Source organism: Schistocerca nitens, chromosome 1, assembly GCF_023898315.1.
Source record: "Schistocerca nitens isolate TAMUIC-IGC-003100 chromosome 1, iqSchNite1.1, whole genome shotgun sequence".
In the NCBI taxonomy this organism is placed as follows: Eukaryota; Metazoa; Arthropoda; class Insecta; order Orthoptera; family Acrididae; genus Schistocerca; species Schistocerca nitens.
In genome coordinates, this window is record NC_064614.1 from 115,233,954 (window position 1) to 115,250,556 (window position 16,603).

The 16,603-nt window shown below is 44.0% G+C and overlaps 1 protein-coding gene across 1 annotated transcript in view; it reads right to left on the minus strand.

Annotated features, from left to right (window-relative positions):
- The window catches only part of LOC126234659 (mite allergen Der f 3-like), a 101,746-nt gene extending 86,325 nt beyond the window's left edge, over positions 1 to 15,421 (minus strand). The window contains exon 1 of the mRNA XM_049943393.1: positions 15,308 to 15,421. Coding sequence (XP_049799350.1) covers positions 15,308 to 15,371 — 64 coding nt within the window. The 5' untranslated portion in view covers positions 15,372 to 15,421. The remainder of the gene's footprint in view (positions 1 to 15,307) is intronic.
- Between the last annotated feature and the right edge of the window lie 1,182 nt (positions 15,422 to 16,603).

Here is a 16,603-nt window from a genome sequence, read left to right on the forward strand (position 1 = left end):
CTTCCGTCGGTTAAATTTCGCTTCTGTAGCACGTCATCTTCGTGGTGTAGCAATTTTAATGGCCAGTAGTGTGGATCTGTTACATATTCTAAGTGTTCTGCCAATAAGACGCAGTCGTTGGTTTGCTTTCCCCACAACATTTTCTATGGTTCTTTCCAATTTGAATTGTTCGTAATTGTACGATGGTCGTTCAGTAAGTAATGTCCCAAATTTAAAAAAAAAAGCCATTAATATACATAAACAAACGTCCTTGTTGGTGCTTCACATTTTATATTTGTTGTGTGCGCCGGTGAAGTTTCTAACCGTTCTGGTAGATGGCAGAGCTGTAGTACAGCGTCAAAATGGCGTCTAAATACGACTCACGTTACAAGCATTGTGCTGTTATCGTATTCTTGTATGCAGAAAAAGGAACCGTGGTGAACACCCACAAACGTTTCTGTGCCCTGTATGGCGATGCTGCAGTTGATAGGATTACAGTTGGGCGGTGGGTAAAGGAAGTTACAGCCACTGGAAATGCAGAAACTGAGCTCCATGATCAGCCACGCCATCCTGTCACAGCCACTGCTCCAGGAATGCTGAATCATGCGGATGCCATTGTTTGTGCCAACCGGCGGGTGCATCACAACCGCTTTAAGATGCTCTACGGCAGGGGTGGGAACGAGTGCTGCCCCGCATGGTTCCCCGCGCGCACAGCTAACATACGTAGAGCAGGTGGAGCACACATACGTCAGAGGTCGTTTCACGCATATGTGGCGTCCGTGAACTCGGCACCGATACACGGTTGTCGGGGGGCCTATGATATGTGCACAACATGCGTGTGTGGGACGTAAGTGTAAAATGTTGAAACCTTCCCGTCTCCTTATATCTCTTTTGCTACGCAACATTCCCTTCTACAATAACCTATGAAACCTTCCCTTACGATTTATATCTCTTGTTTAATAATAGAAAATGAAATCTTCCCTTTGAAATTAATTCTGTTTCTCAATAATAACAAGTGCAATCTTCGCATGCAAATTTAAATGCTGCTTGTTAAAAGTGATTTGCTGATTATTTCCACGAAACATAGAAATGTGTAGTCCTCGTGGCCCTTAGTCGTTACCTACAATAACCCAAAACTGTTTCTTACCATTTTTACTGTTACTGGATCGTCATCTCACTGCTACATCGAACTGCGACATGAATATACTTACTCTGTTTTACTATACTCTATTAGTTGCTGGTGGACTGTCGTAATAAGAGGCTGTATTTATTACCAAAGCTGACGTTATTCTTTAATAGCAAAGCTGACGTTATTCTTTAATTAATTTGACTGAAGTTACGTAATTCATAGTTAAACATTTCCTTGACAACAATAAAAGTTTGCAAAGTTTTAAGTTGATGGTTTTTGGGATTGATTGTAATCAGTAATGCAATATTGCTAGCAAAAATTAATTATATTCTGAAAACGATGCTTCAAATATTTACTGTTGGTAATGAAATGATTTTACAAATGTTCAAATGGGACTTACTTTTTACAATAATCTTACAACTAGCATTGCACAAACATACCTTCAGTAGTCTTGAGTTTCTCAAAAAAAAAAATAATTCAATAATATTAGTTCCTCTTATGATAACAGTTAGCTGATGTCTCTGTACATCGCCGCGCGGGATTAGCCAAGCGGTCTTGGGCGCTGCAGTCTGGAACCGCGTGACCGCTTTGGTCGCAGGTTCGAATCCTGCCTCGGGCATGGATGTGTGTGATGTCCTTAGATTAGCTAGGTTTAGGTAGTTCTAAGTTCTAGGGGACTGATAACAGTGATAATGTGAATCAATGTCATAATTATCTGTCCGCAGCTCGTGGTCGTGCGGTAGCGTTCTCGCTTCCCACGCGTGGGTTCCCGGGTTCGATTCCTGGCGGGGTCAGGGATTTTCTCTGCCTCGTGATGACTGGGTGTTGTGTGATATCTTTAGGTTAGTTAGGTTTAAGTAGTTCTAAGTTCTAGGGGACTGATGACCATAGATGTTAAGTCCCATAGTGCTCAGAGCCATAATTATCTACATGTATTCGCACGTCTTTCTCCTTTTTCTGGCTGGCCACGATGGCCGAGCGGTTCTAGGCGCTTCAGTCCGGAACCGCGCGACTGCTACGGTCGCAGGTTCGAATCCTTCCTCGGGCATGGATGTGTGTAATGTCCTTAGGCTAGTTAGGTTTAAGTAGTTCTAAGTTCTAGGGGACTGATGGCTTCAGATGTTAAGTGCCGTAGTGCTCAGAGCCATTTGAACCATTTGAACCTTTTTCTGCTTCGGTTCGATAAGATTGGCTTTTCTTTCTTCATTATTCAAACCCACTGTAACCTTCTCGTGAAGCAGTTGATAAAGTCGCTTCACATTGTGCTTCTTCCGTGAAAACAATGTTGCATTGCACATAAGTACCGAGGTCCGCTTTGCGTTCCAACAAAAAAGTATTCTTCCCACTGTGGATTAAAGATCAAAGGTCTTTCGTTTCAACGATTTTAACTCCTCCTCAGCCATTTTCCACCCACTAGTTCTGTTTCATCACAAACACAGAATGCGATAGAAACGGCGGGAAGTAAACGGACCTAGTGGCTCCGCGCGGCGCAGTGACGTGCGTGGGTGGCAAGGCGAGTAGGTGGTGGGGGTACTGCTGGCTGGCGGAGTGGGGGAGAACCGCGGGCAGGCCCTGAGGGGATCTGCGAGCGCCCGTGCTCGCGAAACGGTATTTGCCCAGCCCTGCTCTACGGGGAACACACTTAGAAGATGACGAGAGTGTCAGTCATGCAGTGAAAACATGGCGACGCATATAGGACAAGAGCTTCTCTCTTCCACGGCGTACGTCCCCATAGAATGTGATGGAGACTGCATAGAAAAATAGGGCATGGACAAGACATGTTGATGCATAATGACACCAAATTCTGTTTCTTAACAACAAATATGTTCTGAGGGCACTGCTTATTGAACGACCCTCGTAATTCCTAGGTACTGAGTTGAATTTACGGCCTTCAGATTCGACTGATTTATCGTGTAACTGGAGTTTACAGGAATACTTTTAGTACTCATATGGGTGACTCATAGTCATGGGTGACTGGAGTTCAATAGTAGGAAAAGGGAGAGAAGGAAAACTAGTAGGTGAATATGGATTGGGGGGAAGAAATGAAAGAGAAAGTCGCCTGGTAGAATTTTGCACAGAGCATAACTTAATCACAGCTAACACTTGGTTCAAGAATCATAAAAGAAGGTTGTATACATGGAAGAAGCCTGGAGATACTGACAGGTTTCAGATAGATTATATAATGTTAAGACAGAGATTCAGGAACCAGGTTTTAAATTGTAAGACTTTTCCAAGGGCACATGAGGACTCTGACCACAATCTACTGGTTATGAACTGTAGATTAAAACTGAAGAAACTGCAAAAAGGTGAGAATTTAAGAAGATGGCACCTGGATAAACTGAAAGAACCAGAGGTTGTAGAGAGCTTCAGGGAGAGCATTAGGGAACGATTGACAAGAATGGGGGAAAGAAATACAGTAGAAGATGAATGGGTAGCTTCGAGAGACGAAATAGTGAAGGTAGCAGAGGATCCAGTAAGTAAAAAGACGGGGGCTAATTAACATTCTTGGGTAACAGAAGAGATATTGAATTTAATTGATGAAAGGAGAAAATATAAAAATGCAGTAAATGAAGCAGGCAAAAAGGAATACAAACGTCTCAAAAATGAGAGCGACAGGAAGTGCAAAATGGCTAAGCAGGGATGGCTAGAGGACAAATGTAAGGATGTACAGGCTAATCGCACTAGGCGTAAGATAGATACTGCCTACAGGAAAATTAAAGAGACTTTTGGAGAAAAGAGAACCACTTGCATGAATATCAAGAGCTCAGATGGAAACACAGTTCTAAGCAAAGAAGGGAAAGCAGAAAGGTGGAAGGAGTATATAGAGGGTTTATACAAGGGCGATGTACTTGAGGACAATATTATGGATATGGAAGAGGATGTAGATGAAGATGAAATGGGAGATAAGATACTGCGTGATGGGTTTGACAGAGCACTGAAAGACCTGAGTCGAAACAAGGCCCCGGGAGTAGACAACATTCCGTCAGAACTACTGATGGCCTTGGGAGAGCCAGTCGTGACAAAACTCTACCATCTGGCAAGTAAGATGTATGAGACAGGTGAAATACCCTCAGCCTTCAAGAAGAATATAATAATTCCAATCCCAAAGAAAGCAGGCGTTGACAGATGTGAAAATTACCGAACTATCAGTTTAATAAGCCACTGCTGCGAAATACTAACACGAATTCTTTACAGACGAATGGAAAAAACTGGTAGAAGCCGACCTCGGGGAAGGTCAGTTTGGATTCCGTAGAAATGTTGGAACACGTGAGGCAATGCTGACCCTACGACTTATCTTAGAAGATAGATTAAGGAAAGGCAAACCTACGTTTCTTGCATTTGTAGACTTAGAGAAAGCTTTTGACAATGTTGACTGGAATACTCTCAAATTCTCAAGGTGGTAGTGGTTGGGAACGGAGTGAGACAGGGTTGTAGCCTGTCCCCGGTGTTATTCAATCTGTATATTGAGGAAGCAGTAGAGAAAACAAAAGAAAAATTTGGAGTACGAATTAAAATCCATGGAGAAGAAATAAAAATTTGAGGTTCGCCGATGACAGTGTAATTCTGTCAGAGACAGCAAAGGACCTGGTAGAGTAGCTCAATGGAATGGACAGTGTCTTGAAAGGAGGATATAAGTTGAACATCAACAAAAGCAAAACAAGGATAATGGAATGTAGACTAATTAAGTCGGGTGATGCTGAGGGAATTAGATTAGGAAATGAGACACTTAAAGTAGTAAAAGAGTTTTGCTATTTGGGGAGCAAAATAACTGATGATGGTCGAAGTAGAGAGGATATAAAATGTAGACTGGTAATGGCAAGGAAAGCGTTTCTGAAGAAGAGAAATTTGTTAACATCGAGTATAGATTTAAGTGTCAGGAAGTCGTTTCTGAAAGTATTTGTATGGAGTGTAGCCATGTATGGAAATGAAACATGGACGATAAATAGTTTAGACAAGAAGAGAATAGAAGCTTCCGAAATACGGTGCTACAGAAGAATGCTGAAGATTAGATGGGTAGATCACATAACTAATGAGGAGGTATTGAATAGAATTGGAGAGAAGAGAAATTTGTGGCACAACTTGACTAGAAGAAGGGATCGGTTGGTAGGACATGTTTTGAGGCATCAAGGGATCACCAGTTTAGTATTGGAGGGCAGCGTGGAGGGTAAAAATCGCAGAGGGAGACCAAGAGATGAATACACTAAACAGATTCAGAAGGATGTAGGTTGCAGTAGGTACTGGGAGATGAAGAACCTTGCACAGGATAGAGTAGCATGGAGAGCTGCATCAAACCAGTCTCTGGACTGAAGACCACAACAACAACATGGACGACCTCACGCTCTCACACTTTTCATTATTTACGGTTAGTCGCCAATTTTCACGCCTTTCAGATACCTTTTCTAAGTCGTTTTTCAGTATGCTTCGATCTTCTAAGGAGTTTACTAGACGATAAACGACAGCATCATCTGCAAAGAACCTAAGACGGCTGCTCAGATTGTCTCCTAAATCGTTTATATAGATACGAAACAGCCGAGGGCCTGTAACACTAGCTTGGAGAACGCGAGAAATCGCTTTTGTATTACTGGATGACTTTCCCTCAGTTACTACGAACTGTGACCTTTCTGAGAGGAAATCACGAATCCAATCTTATAATTGGTACGAGTGCTACTGGGTGGTAACGAGTATAATTAAATTTTCGCTACTTGAGACGTCTCCTACTAAAAAGGAGTGACTGTAGAGCAAAGAAATTTTGTGGAAGCAATTGTAAGGAGATTCGGAAGAGAAATAACAAATAAACCATTAACAAGGAACACATTGTAATTTCAACTTGAGAAGGTAACATTCGTTAATTGAGAGCCATGGTTACTTTCCAGGTGACAAACTTTGCTCAGTATGACAACCATCTCCATTCACTGCAGCCTGCAACCACACTAGAGACTGCTCTACTGCTGCCCGAAACGTCTCAGTTGGGATGTTCGCTTTCTCCCTCACTATGCCCATGTTCCATCTCCAGCATGTCTTAGTGTCCCATTGACGAACCCTGTCTTTCAGGCCATCCCACTGCCAGAAGTCATATGGTTCCAAATCCGGCGATCTTGATGGCCACGCAATTTGAGACGATAGGCCAATGATTCCGTTATCTGCATATGTTTTACGTATTAACCGAGCGACGTACGAGCAGTTTGAGAGGAGTTTCTTCGTGCATCAAAACAGTTGAGTCCAAGGCACCTCTCTGCAGTAGATCAGGGATCACATGTTGTGAAAGCAAAGCTGCATGTCGTTGGTCATTGGGGTCCGAATTCCTCAAAGAAAATTGGAACAATCACGAACTATACCGTGAAGCCACACCATACATTGACGCGTTCATCATGCAAGAGAACGTGAGGAACGTTCGTTGGCGATGACGATCCAAAAATGCAACAAGTGTTAGTGTTCACTGCCCCATTGAGCGTAAAGTGTGTTTCATCACGCCACAAAATTTTCCAAGGCCACATGATTGTCGTCAGCTTCAGCCCTTGCAATAAACGTAAGAACAAAGTCTACTCGAATGTGTGCGTCACGTGGCGAATCTGAATTTTGTACTGATACTGTGCGGCGGTGGATAATACGCACATCAAAAAAAGTTTTGCATCACCCCAGTTCCCAGAACTCCTGAAGATAGACGTTGACTGTGGATATTGTAACACAGACACAGACCCTTTGCTGTTTAGGGATGTCACTAAACCCACCCAAAGATGTAACAACCAGGCAAGAGCAGCACCTATTAGACGGAGTAGGTCGGACAGCCGATCAGTTCCAGTCATTCCACCAGGAAGGAGGTACACGGCTCGTGTTGTCTGTATATCATCCATGCCTAGACGGTCAATACCGCGGTTCGATCGCGTCCTCAGTGTTACTTTGTGCCAGGAAGGGCATTGAACAAGGGAAGTGCCAAGGCGTCTCTGTGTGAACCAAAGCGATGTTGTTCGGACATAGAGTAGAAACAGAGAGACAGGAACTGTCGATGACGTGCCTCGCTCAGGTCGCCCCAAGGGCTACTACTGCAGTGGGTGACCGATACCTATGGATTATGGCACGGAGGAACCCTGACAGCAGGCCACCATCTTGAATAATGCTTTTCGTGCAGCCACAGGACGTCGTGTTACGACTCAAACTGTGCGCAATATGCAACTTTATTCCCGACGTCCATGGGGAGGTCCATCTTTGCAACAACGACACCATGCAGCGCCGTACAGATGGGCCCAACAACATGCTGAATGGACCGCTCAAGATTGGCATCACGTTCTCTCCACCGATGAGTGTCGCAAATGCCTTCAACCAGACACTCGTCGGAGACGTGTTTGGAGGTAACTCGGTCAGGCTGAACGCCCTAGACACACTGTCCAGCGAGTGCAGCAAGGTAGAGGTTCCCTGATGTTTTGGGACGCCATTATGTGGGGCCGACGTACGCCGCTGATGGTCATGGAAGGCGCCGTAACGGCTGTACGATACGTGAATGCCATCCTCCGACCGATAGGGCAACCATATCGACAGCATATTGGCGAGGCATTCGTCTTCATGGACAACAATTCGCGCCAGCGCACATCTTGTGAATGACTTCCTTCAGGATAACGACATCGCTCGACTAGAGTGGCCAGAATGTTCTCTAGACATGAACCCAATCGAACATGCCTGGGATGGATTTAAAAGGGCTGTTTATGGACGACGTGACCCAACAACCACTCTGAGGTATCTACGCCGAACCGCCGTTGAGGAGTGGGACAATCTGGACCAGGAGTGCCTTGATGAACTTGTGGATAGTATGCCACAACGAATACAGGCCTGCATCAATGCAAGAGCACGTGCTACTGGCTATTAGAGGTACCGGTGTGGACAGAAATCTGGACCACCACCTCTGAAGGTCTCGCTGTATAGTGGTACAACGTGCAATGTGTGGTTTTCATGAGCAATAAAAAGGGTGGAAATGATGTTTATGTTGATCTCTTTTCTTATTTTCTGTACGGGTTCCAGGACTCTTGAAACCGAGGTGTTTTATGTTTGTAGTAAGAATTGAATTACTGTATTTGATCGTTCGTCGGCGTCTTTTACAAGACGCGGTCAGCCACAAAGTGATGGAGAAAATGCTGACGATATTTTCCAGTCTGCACGTCCCCATTCTTCTTGTGCTCACTGAAAGAAATGTTTCTACTCTCTATTTATTGCATGGGATCAGGAGCTATGGTTATAAATACAAGTTTTGAGTTCTAACTGATTCATATATTCAGTAAAATTTCACACTCACAAACACAGTAATCTCTCTGATAATAATAATAATAATAATGATGTCTCTTTCATAAACAGCATTATGAGCACTTCGGAGGCGACCTCTACGGCAAGTTCCAATCAAATAGGCTTTCGCCCTGACTTCTAATCATCAAAGTTAATTGCTCACCACAAAAGTGGAAACTAATCTCACCATTTGCGACGCGGTTTTGCTAACATTACGGGCGGTACACAATTTTTCCGCAAAATCTAAGCGACAGTGTACAGTCCTGGCTAGTTCGCTTCCTGTTTTTATCGAAAAACAAGCGTTTAGCAGCAGACTGCTTGTGACATCATTCGTGGCAGTGCGTAAGCCAGCGATTGGCTACGCGGACCGGCTGATAGCTAGGTGTGCAGTGTGTCTCTCTCTGCCTCTCAGGTCGTATTTATACAGGGTGATCCGTTGATCGTGACCGAGCCAAATATCTCACGAAATAAGCGTCAAACGAAAAAACTACAAAGAACGAAACTTGTCTAGCTTGAAGGGGGAAACCAGATGACGCTATGGTTGGCCCGCTAGATGGCGCTGGCATAGGTCAAACGGATATCAACTGCTTTTTTGGTTTTTTTAAAAATAGGAAACCCCATTTTTATCACATATTCGTGTAGTACGTAAAGAAATATGAATGTTTCAGTTGGACCACTTTTTTCGCTTTGTGATAGATGGCACTGTAATAGTCACAAACATATGGCTCACAATTTTACACGAACAGTTGGTAACAGGTAGGTTTTTTAAATTAAAGTACAGACCGTAAGTACGTTTGAACATTTTATTTCGGTTGTTCCAATGAGATACATGTACCTTTGTCAACTTATCATTTCTGAGAAAGCATGCCCGCATCTCGTGGTCGTGCGGTAGCGTTCTCGCTTCCCACGCCCGGGTTCCCGGGTTCGATTCCCGGCGGGGTCAGGGATTTTCTCTGCCTCGTGATGGCTGGGTGTTGTGTGCTGTCCTTAGGTTAGTTAAGTTTAAGTAGTTCTAAGTTCTAGGGGACTTATGACCACAGCAGTTGAGTCCCATAGTGCTCAGAGCCATTTGAACCATTTTTTGAGAACGCATGCTGTTACGGTGTGATTACCTGTAAATACCACATTAATGCAATAAATGCTCAAAATGATGTCCGTCAACCTCAATGCATTTGGCAATACGTGTAACGACATTCCTCTCAACAGCGAGTAGTTCGCCTTCCGTAATGTTCGCACATGCATTGACAATGCGCTGACGCATGTTGTCAGGCGTTGTCGGATGATCACGATAGCAAATATCCTTCAACTTTCCCCACAGAAAGAAATCTGGGGACGTCAGATCCGGTGAACGTGCGGGCCATGGCATGGTGCTTCGACGACCAATCCACCTGTCATGAAATATGCTATTCAATACCGCTTCAACCGCACGCGAGCTATGTGCCGGACATCCATCATGTTGGAAGTACATCGCCATTCTGTCATCCAGTGAAACATCTTGTAGTAACATCGGTAGAACGTTACGTAGGAAATCAGCATACATTGTACCATTTAGACTGCCATCGATAAAATGGGGGACAGTTATCCTTCCTCCCATAATGCCGCACCATACATTAACCCGCCAAGGTCGCTGATGTTCCACTTGTCGCAGCCATCGTGGATTTTCCGTTGCCCAATACTGCATATTATGCCGGTTTACGTTACCGCTGTTGGTGAATGACGCTTCGTCGCTAAATAGGATGCGTGCAAAAAAATTTGTCATCATCCCGTAATTTCTCTTGTGCCCAGTGGCAGAACACCTGCTTGGGCATCATCATTTGTTGCAGGTCGTGGTTGACGTTTCACATGTGACTGAACACCTCCTGTTTCCTTAAATAACGTAACTATCCGGCGAACGGTCCGGACACTTGGACGACGTCGTCCAGGATACCGAGCAGCATACATAGCACACGCTCGTTAGGCATTTTGATCACAATAGCCATACATCAACACGATATCGACCTTTTCCGCAATTGGTGAACGGTCCATTTTAACAAGAAGCAAATACCGTCCGCACTAGCTGAATGATACGTGATACCACGTGCTTATACGTTTGTGACTATTACAGTGCCATCTATCACAAATCGAAAAATGTGGTCCAACCAAAACATTCATATTTCCTTACGTACTACTCGAATATGTAATATAAGTGGAGGATCCTATTTTAAAAAAAAAAAGCAGTTGATATCCGTTTGACCTATGGGAGCGCCGTCTAGCGGGCCAACCAGAGCGCCATCTGGTTTCCCCCTTCAAGTTAGACGAGTTTCGTCCTTTGTAGTTTTTTCGTTTGACGCTTATTTCGTGAGATATTTGGACCGGTCACTATCAATGGACCACCCTGTATATGGACGCAGCGCCCGGCCAAACGAAACATCTGCCATCATCTGCTCTATGCCCAGGTAGCAGCATCTAAATGGCCACTTTCTCGGACACGTTACTTCATAACACTGTTATGTTCAGTTTACAATCTTCATGTTTTTTATATGAATGTAGTTAAGTTGACTTTAGTTACAGAAAAAGTTCTAGCTCTACTGCATTTAAACTTTTTAGAACGGCATCGATAGGAGAATATGACCTCTCAACAACATGTTTAAGAGACCATGTATTGATTGGTATTTGCATCAAAGTTTGGAAATTTGTAATATCTTTATTATTTAATGGATGTAATCAAGTGTTCTAATCAGAACTTTCTATCATTAATATAAATGATACAAATCTATTAAAAATAAGGAAGTTTTTGTTCCAGATTTAGGTTTTAGTAAATTACTTGAAAACTATTAGAGATATCTTAATGGGGTCACACAATTAACGTTTTTACATCAAACTGAAACTTCATAAGAATTTTCATATTTCTGAGTCTAATTTTTATGCCTTCAATTTTTCGTAAAAAACTCGGACTTTAACAAATATGTTGCTCCGATCAAGTTGAGACTGGAAACATTTGATTGTGGCATACATTTGCCGATTCTGAGCAATTTTTGGTTTTCTAGCAATTTTTGCTGCAACACAGTTTTTATTTAAAACGATGTATTTAGGGAAACATCTTCATCTGATCACATAAATATACTGAAGCATATGTTGAAAAAGTTTGGAAAAGCTACTTTAATTTTTTATTTCATTCCTTGATTATGGCACAATACTCCTGTATCCTACGCACAGGCGCGTTCTGATCACGTGGCGCTAGTGCCAGTGAACTGGGGTAAGTCCCCGTGCACTCGCTCGCCTCTGAATCTCCCAAATGATACAGCGCTTGTTTCACCATAACACCATTTCATAGCAGGGGCGTTTGAAAAGTCAGAGAGATTGCATCACCGGTGCATATCGAGGTCATGTTTAGTTAGTAGCATCTTTGGAAAGAACTCACACCAAGTTTCAGCCATATTGGTCTATTTCTTTGTGTTTGGCATTCGTGTGAATCAAGGAAGTCTAGTGATTGTCAAAAAATGGACGAAAAAGAATTTCGTGTGGTGATTAAATATTACTTTATGAAAGTCAAAACGTCTCAGGAGACTAAAGAGAAGCTCGATAAATATTACGGTGACTCTGCACCTTCGATTAGAACAATTTATAAGTGATTTCAAAATTTTCGGAGTGGCCATATGGACACAAGTGATGCTGAACTTTCTGGAAGCCCTGTGGAGGTTATGACTCCAAAAATCATTGATAAATTCCATGATATGTTGATGGATGACAGAAGAGTTAAAGCGCGAGAGATTGCTAGTGCTGTGGACAACTCGAATGTATGGGTACAGAAAATTTTGCGTAAACATTTGGACATGAGAAAGCTATCCGCAATTTGGTTCCGCGATTGCTCACGCTTGATCGAAAACGGAATCGTGTGAAGTGTTGCAAGGATGGTTTGCAGCTGTTCAGGAAGAATCCGCAGGACTTTAAGCGTCGTTTCGTCGCTGTGGATGAAACATGGATACATTACTATACTCCTGAGACCAAACAACAATCTAAACAATGGGTTACCAAGGGAGAATCCGCACCAAAAAAGGCGAAGACCATTCCTTCGGCCGGAAAGGTTATGGCGACTGGTTTGGGATTCGCAAGGAATAATCCTCATCGACTATCTGGAAAAGGGTAAAACTATTACAGGTGCATATTACTCATCGTTATTGGACCGTTTGAAAACTGAGCTGCAAGAAAAACGCCTGCGATTCGACCGCAAAAAAGTCCTTTTCCATCACGGCAATGCACCAGCACACACCTCAGCAGTTGTGCTTGCAAAATTATTGGAAATAGGATTCCAGCTCGTTTCACATCCCCCCTATTCTCCAGACTTGGCCTCCTCGGACTACTATTTGTTCCCCAATTTGAAGAAATGGCTGGTGGGACAAAGATTTTATTCAAATGAGGAGGTGATTGCAGCAACTAATAGCTATTTTGCAGACTTGGACAATTCCTATCATTCGGAAGGGATCAATAAATTAGAACGAAGTGTATAAGTCTAAAAGGAGACTATGTCGAAAAATAAAAGAGATTTACCCCAAACAAGTAAGTAGTTTTTATTTTGCACCGACTTTTCAAACGCCCCTCGTAGTTGTTCGTAGTACTTTTCGAAAGCTAGACCACGGAATGTTCAGCTGTTGTGACAGCTCGAGCACTGCTCGAAGATCGCACATTGCGCTCAACATTCTCAGCCACGACAACAGTAAATTATTCAACAGTTTGTGGCGCAATGGGACGTCGGCATCTCCCAGGAGCGATTCACAAATCGCCGGTTGATTCGCATTTGCGCGTCATGTTCTTCAACCCCGAAGTGAAAAGAGGACTCTCACTACTCCTTTAATGCGTAGAGACTCACGAAGAACAGCAACACCATTGGTGTTGAACCGTGCGACTGCTACGGTCGCAGGTTCGAATCCTGCCTCGGGCATGGATATGTGTGATTTCCTTAGGTTAGTTAGGTTTAAGTAGTTCTAAGTTCTAGGGGACTAATGACCACAGCAGTTGAGTCCCATAGTGCTCAGAGCCATTTTTGAACCATTGGTGTTGTTTGGATAAAACAGCTTTACGAGTAAAGTCCTGTTTACCTTATCCAGGCCCACGGTGACTATGTGCAACTGTAATGCACGTTGATGCTTGTGTTCCAACCCTACGTCGCCGTACCAGTACCGGCGCCTAACGACAAGTCAAGAGACTAACACTATTAACGACACAAATCGTGCAGCCCACAATCTGAATAACATTCCTATAAAATTGGGTCCCCAAATGATAAAAAATCGAAAGACACCAGTGTGATTTTTTAAGGTTCAAAAAAAATGGCTCTGAGCACTATGGGACTCAACTGCTGTGGTCATAAGTCCCCTAGAACTTAGAACTACTTAAACCTAACTAACCTAAGGACAGCACACAACACCCAGCTATCACGAGGCAGAGAAAATCCCTGACCCCGCCGGGAATCGAACCCGGGAACCCGGGCGTGGGAAGCGAGAACGCTACCGCACGACCACGAGATGCGGGCTGATTTTTTAAGGCAATCACTAATAAATGTCCGATGAGATTACCTGCAGTCAATGATACTGTGTCATACTCTGAAGCGTCAAAGAAACTGGTATAGGCATGTGTATTCAAATAGAAAGATATGCAAACAGGCAGTATGCCGCGCTGCGGTCGGCAACGCCTAAATAAGAAAACAAGTTTCTGGCGCAGTTGTTAGATCGGATGCTGCTGCTACAATGGCAGGCTATAAAGATGTAAGTTAGTCTGAACGTGCTGTTATAGTCGGCGCACCAGCGATGGGACGTAGCATCTCCGAGGTAGCGATGAAATGGGGATTTTCCCATACGACCATTTCACGATTGTACCTTGAATATCAGGGAAAAGATTCTGCAAGAACGACACCAACGACGACTGAAGAGAATCGTTCAACGTGAAAGAAGTGCAACCATTCCGCAAATTCTGGGTCCATCAACAAGTGTCGGCATGCGAACCATTCAACGAAACATAATCGATATAGGCTTTTGGAGCCGAAGGCATACTCGTGTCCCTTGATGACTGCACGACACAAAGCTTTACACCTCGCCTGAGCTTGTCGACACCGACATTGGACTGTTGATGACTGGAAACATGTTGCCTGCCTGCCGGAGTGGCCATGCGGCTCTAGGCGCTACAGTCTGGAACCGCGAGACCGCTACGGTCGCAGGTTCGAATCCTGCCTTGGGCATGGATGTGTGTGATGTCCTTAGGATAGTTAGGTTTAAGTAGTTCTAAGTTCTAGGGGACTGATGACCTTAGAAGTTGAGTCCCATAGTACTCAGAGCCATTTGAACCATTTTGAACCATGTTGCCTGGTCGGGCTAGTCTCGTTTAAAATTGTGTGCGGGTATGGAGACAACCTCATGAATCAATGGGCACTGCATGTCAGCAGGGGACTGTGAGGCTGTGTACTGGTGTGGGGCGTATGAAGTTGAAGTGATATGGGACTCCTGATACGTCTAAATAAGACTCTGACACGTGACACGTACGTAAGCGTCCTGTCTGATAATGTTCATTGGGCATTCCCCGGACTTGGGCAATTCCAGCAGGACAATGCGATATCGAAAAGGTCCAGAATTGCTACAGAGTGGCTTCAGGAACACTCATCTGAGTTTCAACACTTCCACTGACCACCAAACTCCGCAGACATGAACATTATTGAGCATAGCTGGGATGCCTAGCAACGTGCTGTTCAGAAGAGATCTCCACTCCCACGTACTCTTACGGATTTATGGACATCCCTGCAGGATTCATTGAGTCAATTCCCTCCAGCACTACATCAGACATTAGTCGAGCCCATGCCACGCCGTGTTGTGGCACTTCTGCGTGCTCGTGGGGGCGCTACACGATATTAGGCAGGTGCACCACTTTCTTTGGCTCTTCAGTATATGTTGCAATGCGACAACCCACCTGCAGCGTAGTGTACTGCCACCAAGATCACCAAGACCAACGTAAGCAGCGCAGACCTCGCCATAGTGTCTTCTTCAACCTAGCACGTCTACAGTGATCGTGCGCTGGCAACGTACGACTTTAAACTCGCTTCGGTTTATATACAGTTCCATTAATACGATTGAAATCGCGTCGTTTGATGATTACCGATAAAAGCACAAAGTTCAGAGATAATGACTCCGCCTCTGTGCAAACACTTGGAATAATTACCGTCGCTATAAAAATTAACGTCGCTATAAAAGCGTTCATCTATATCTACATCCTATCAAATACGTTTATCAGCTTCTGATGAGCATCTATAGGGTCATCGAACGCAGAAGATTGATTAGCGCAAAATATCACCCAAACTATGGCACCGCTACTTACGCAAAGACAAGTATTGATAATGCGAAGCTAGTCTCTACATCTGACAGCGATAACATCCGTAAAACTACTGTAAAAGTGAGAGATTTAACCATCATTAACATCTACAAACCTCCGTCGTTTCCTGGCCAGCAAACCAGCCCCCCATCGTCGACCACCCTGCTCTAATTGCAGGTGATTTCAATAGCCACCATACTGAATGGATGTACAGGGAAAACGACGCAAACGGGCTCAGAATTATGGAATGGGCTGAGATGCAGATCATGCACCTAATTTACAGCCATAAAGACATGGCAACCTTCATATCAGCCAGATGGGGTCGGAGACAAACCCCGACCTATGTTTTGTTTCCACCGACCCGAGGGCTTAGCCAGTCCCTGTTAACCGTCACATCGTTAAACACATCCCGCACAGCCGGCACAGACCAATCTTTCTTGAGGTGGGCATAAAGATCCCCGTGATCCTTACTTCTCCAGTACACCGGTGGAATTTCTCCAAAGCTGACTGGTCTGGCTCTACTAGAGACCTGGACTTTAATATACGATTCATACCCCTCAGCATGACCAAAAATTTGCCGACACTGTTATAAAGACCGCTAAAAAACACTTTCCTAGGGGTATTAGACAGCAGTATATACCAGGATGGACTGAAGGTAGTGAACGGCTGTATGAGGACTACGAGAAGAGCGGGAGATCTGAAGTCGCAGATGACCTCCTGCATAGCCTGGACAAAGATAGTAGGGTCAAGTGGAGGAGCACCATTGAAAAACTGGATTTTAGACGCTCTAGCAGAAAATCATGGAGCCTTCTGAAGAAACTAGGAGCAAATGCACATTACCAGAAACTAAACCAAGTATTACACCAGACCAAATTGCCAACAATATCGCCAAAACGT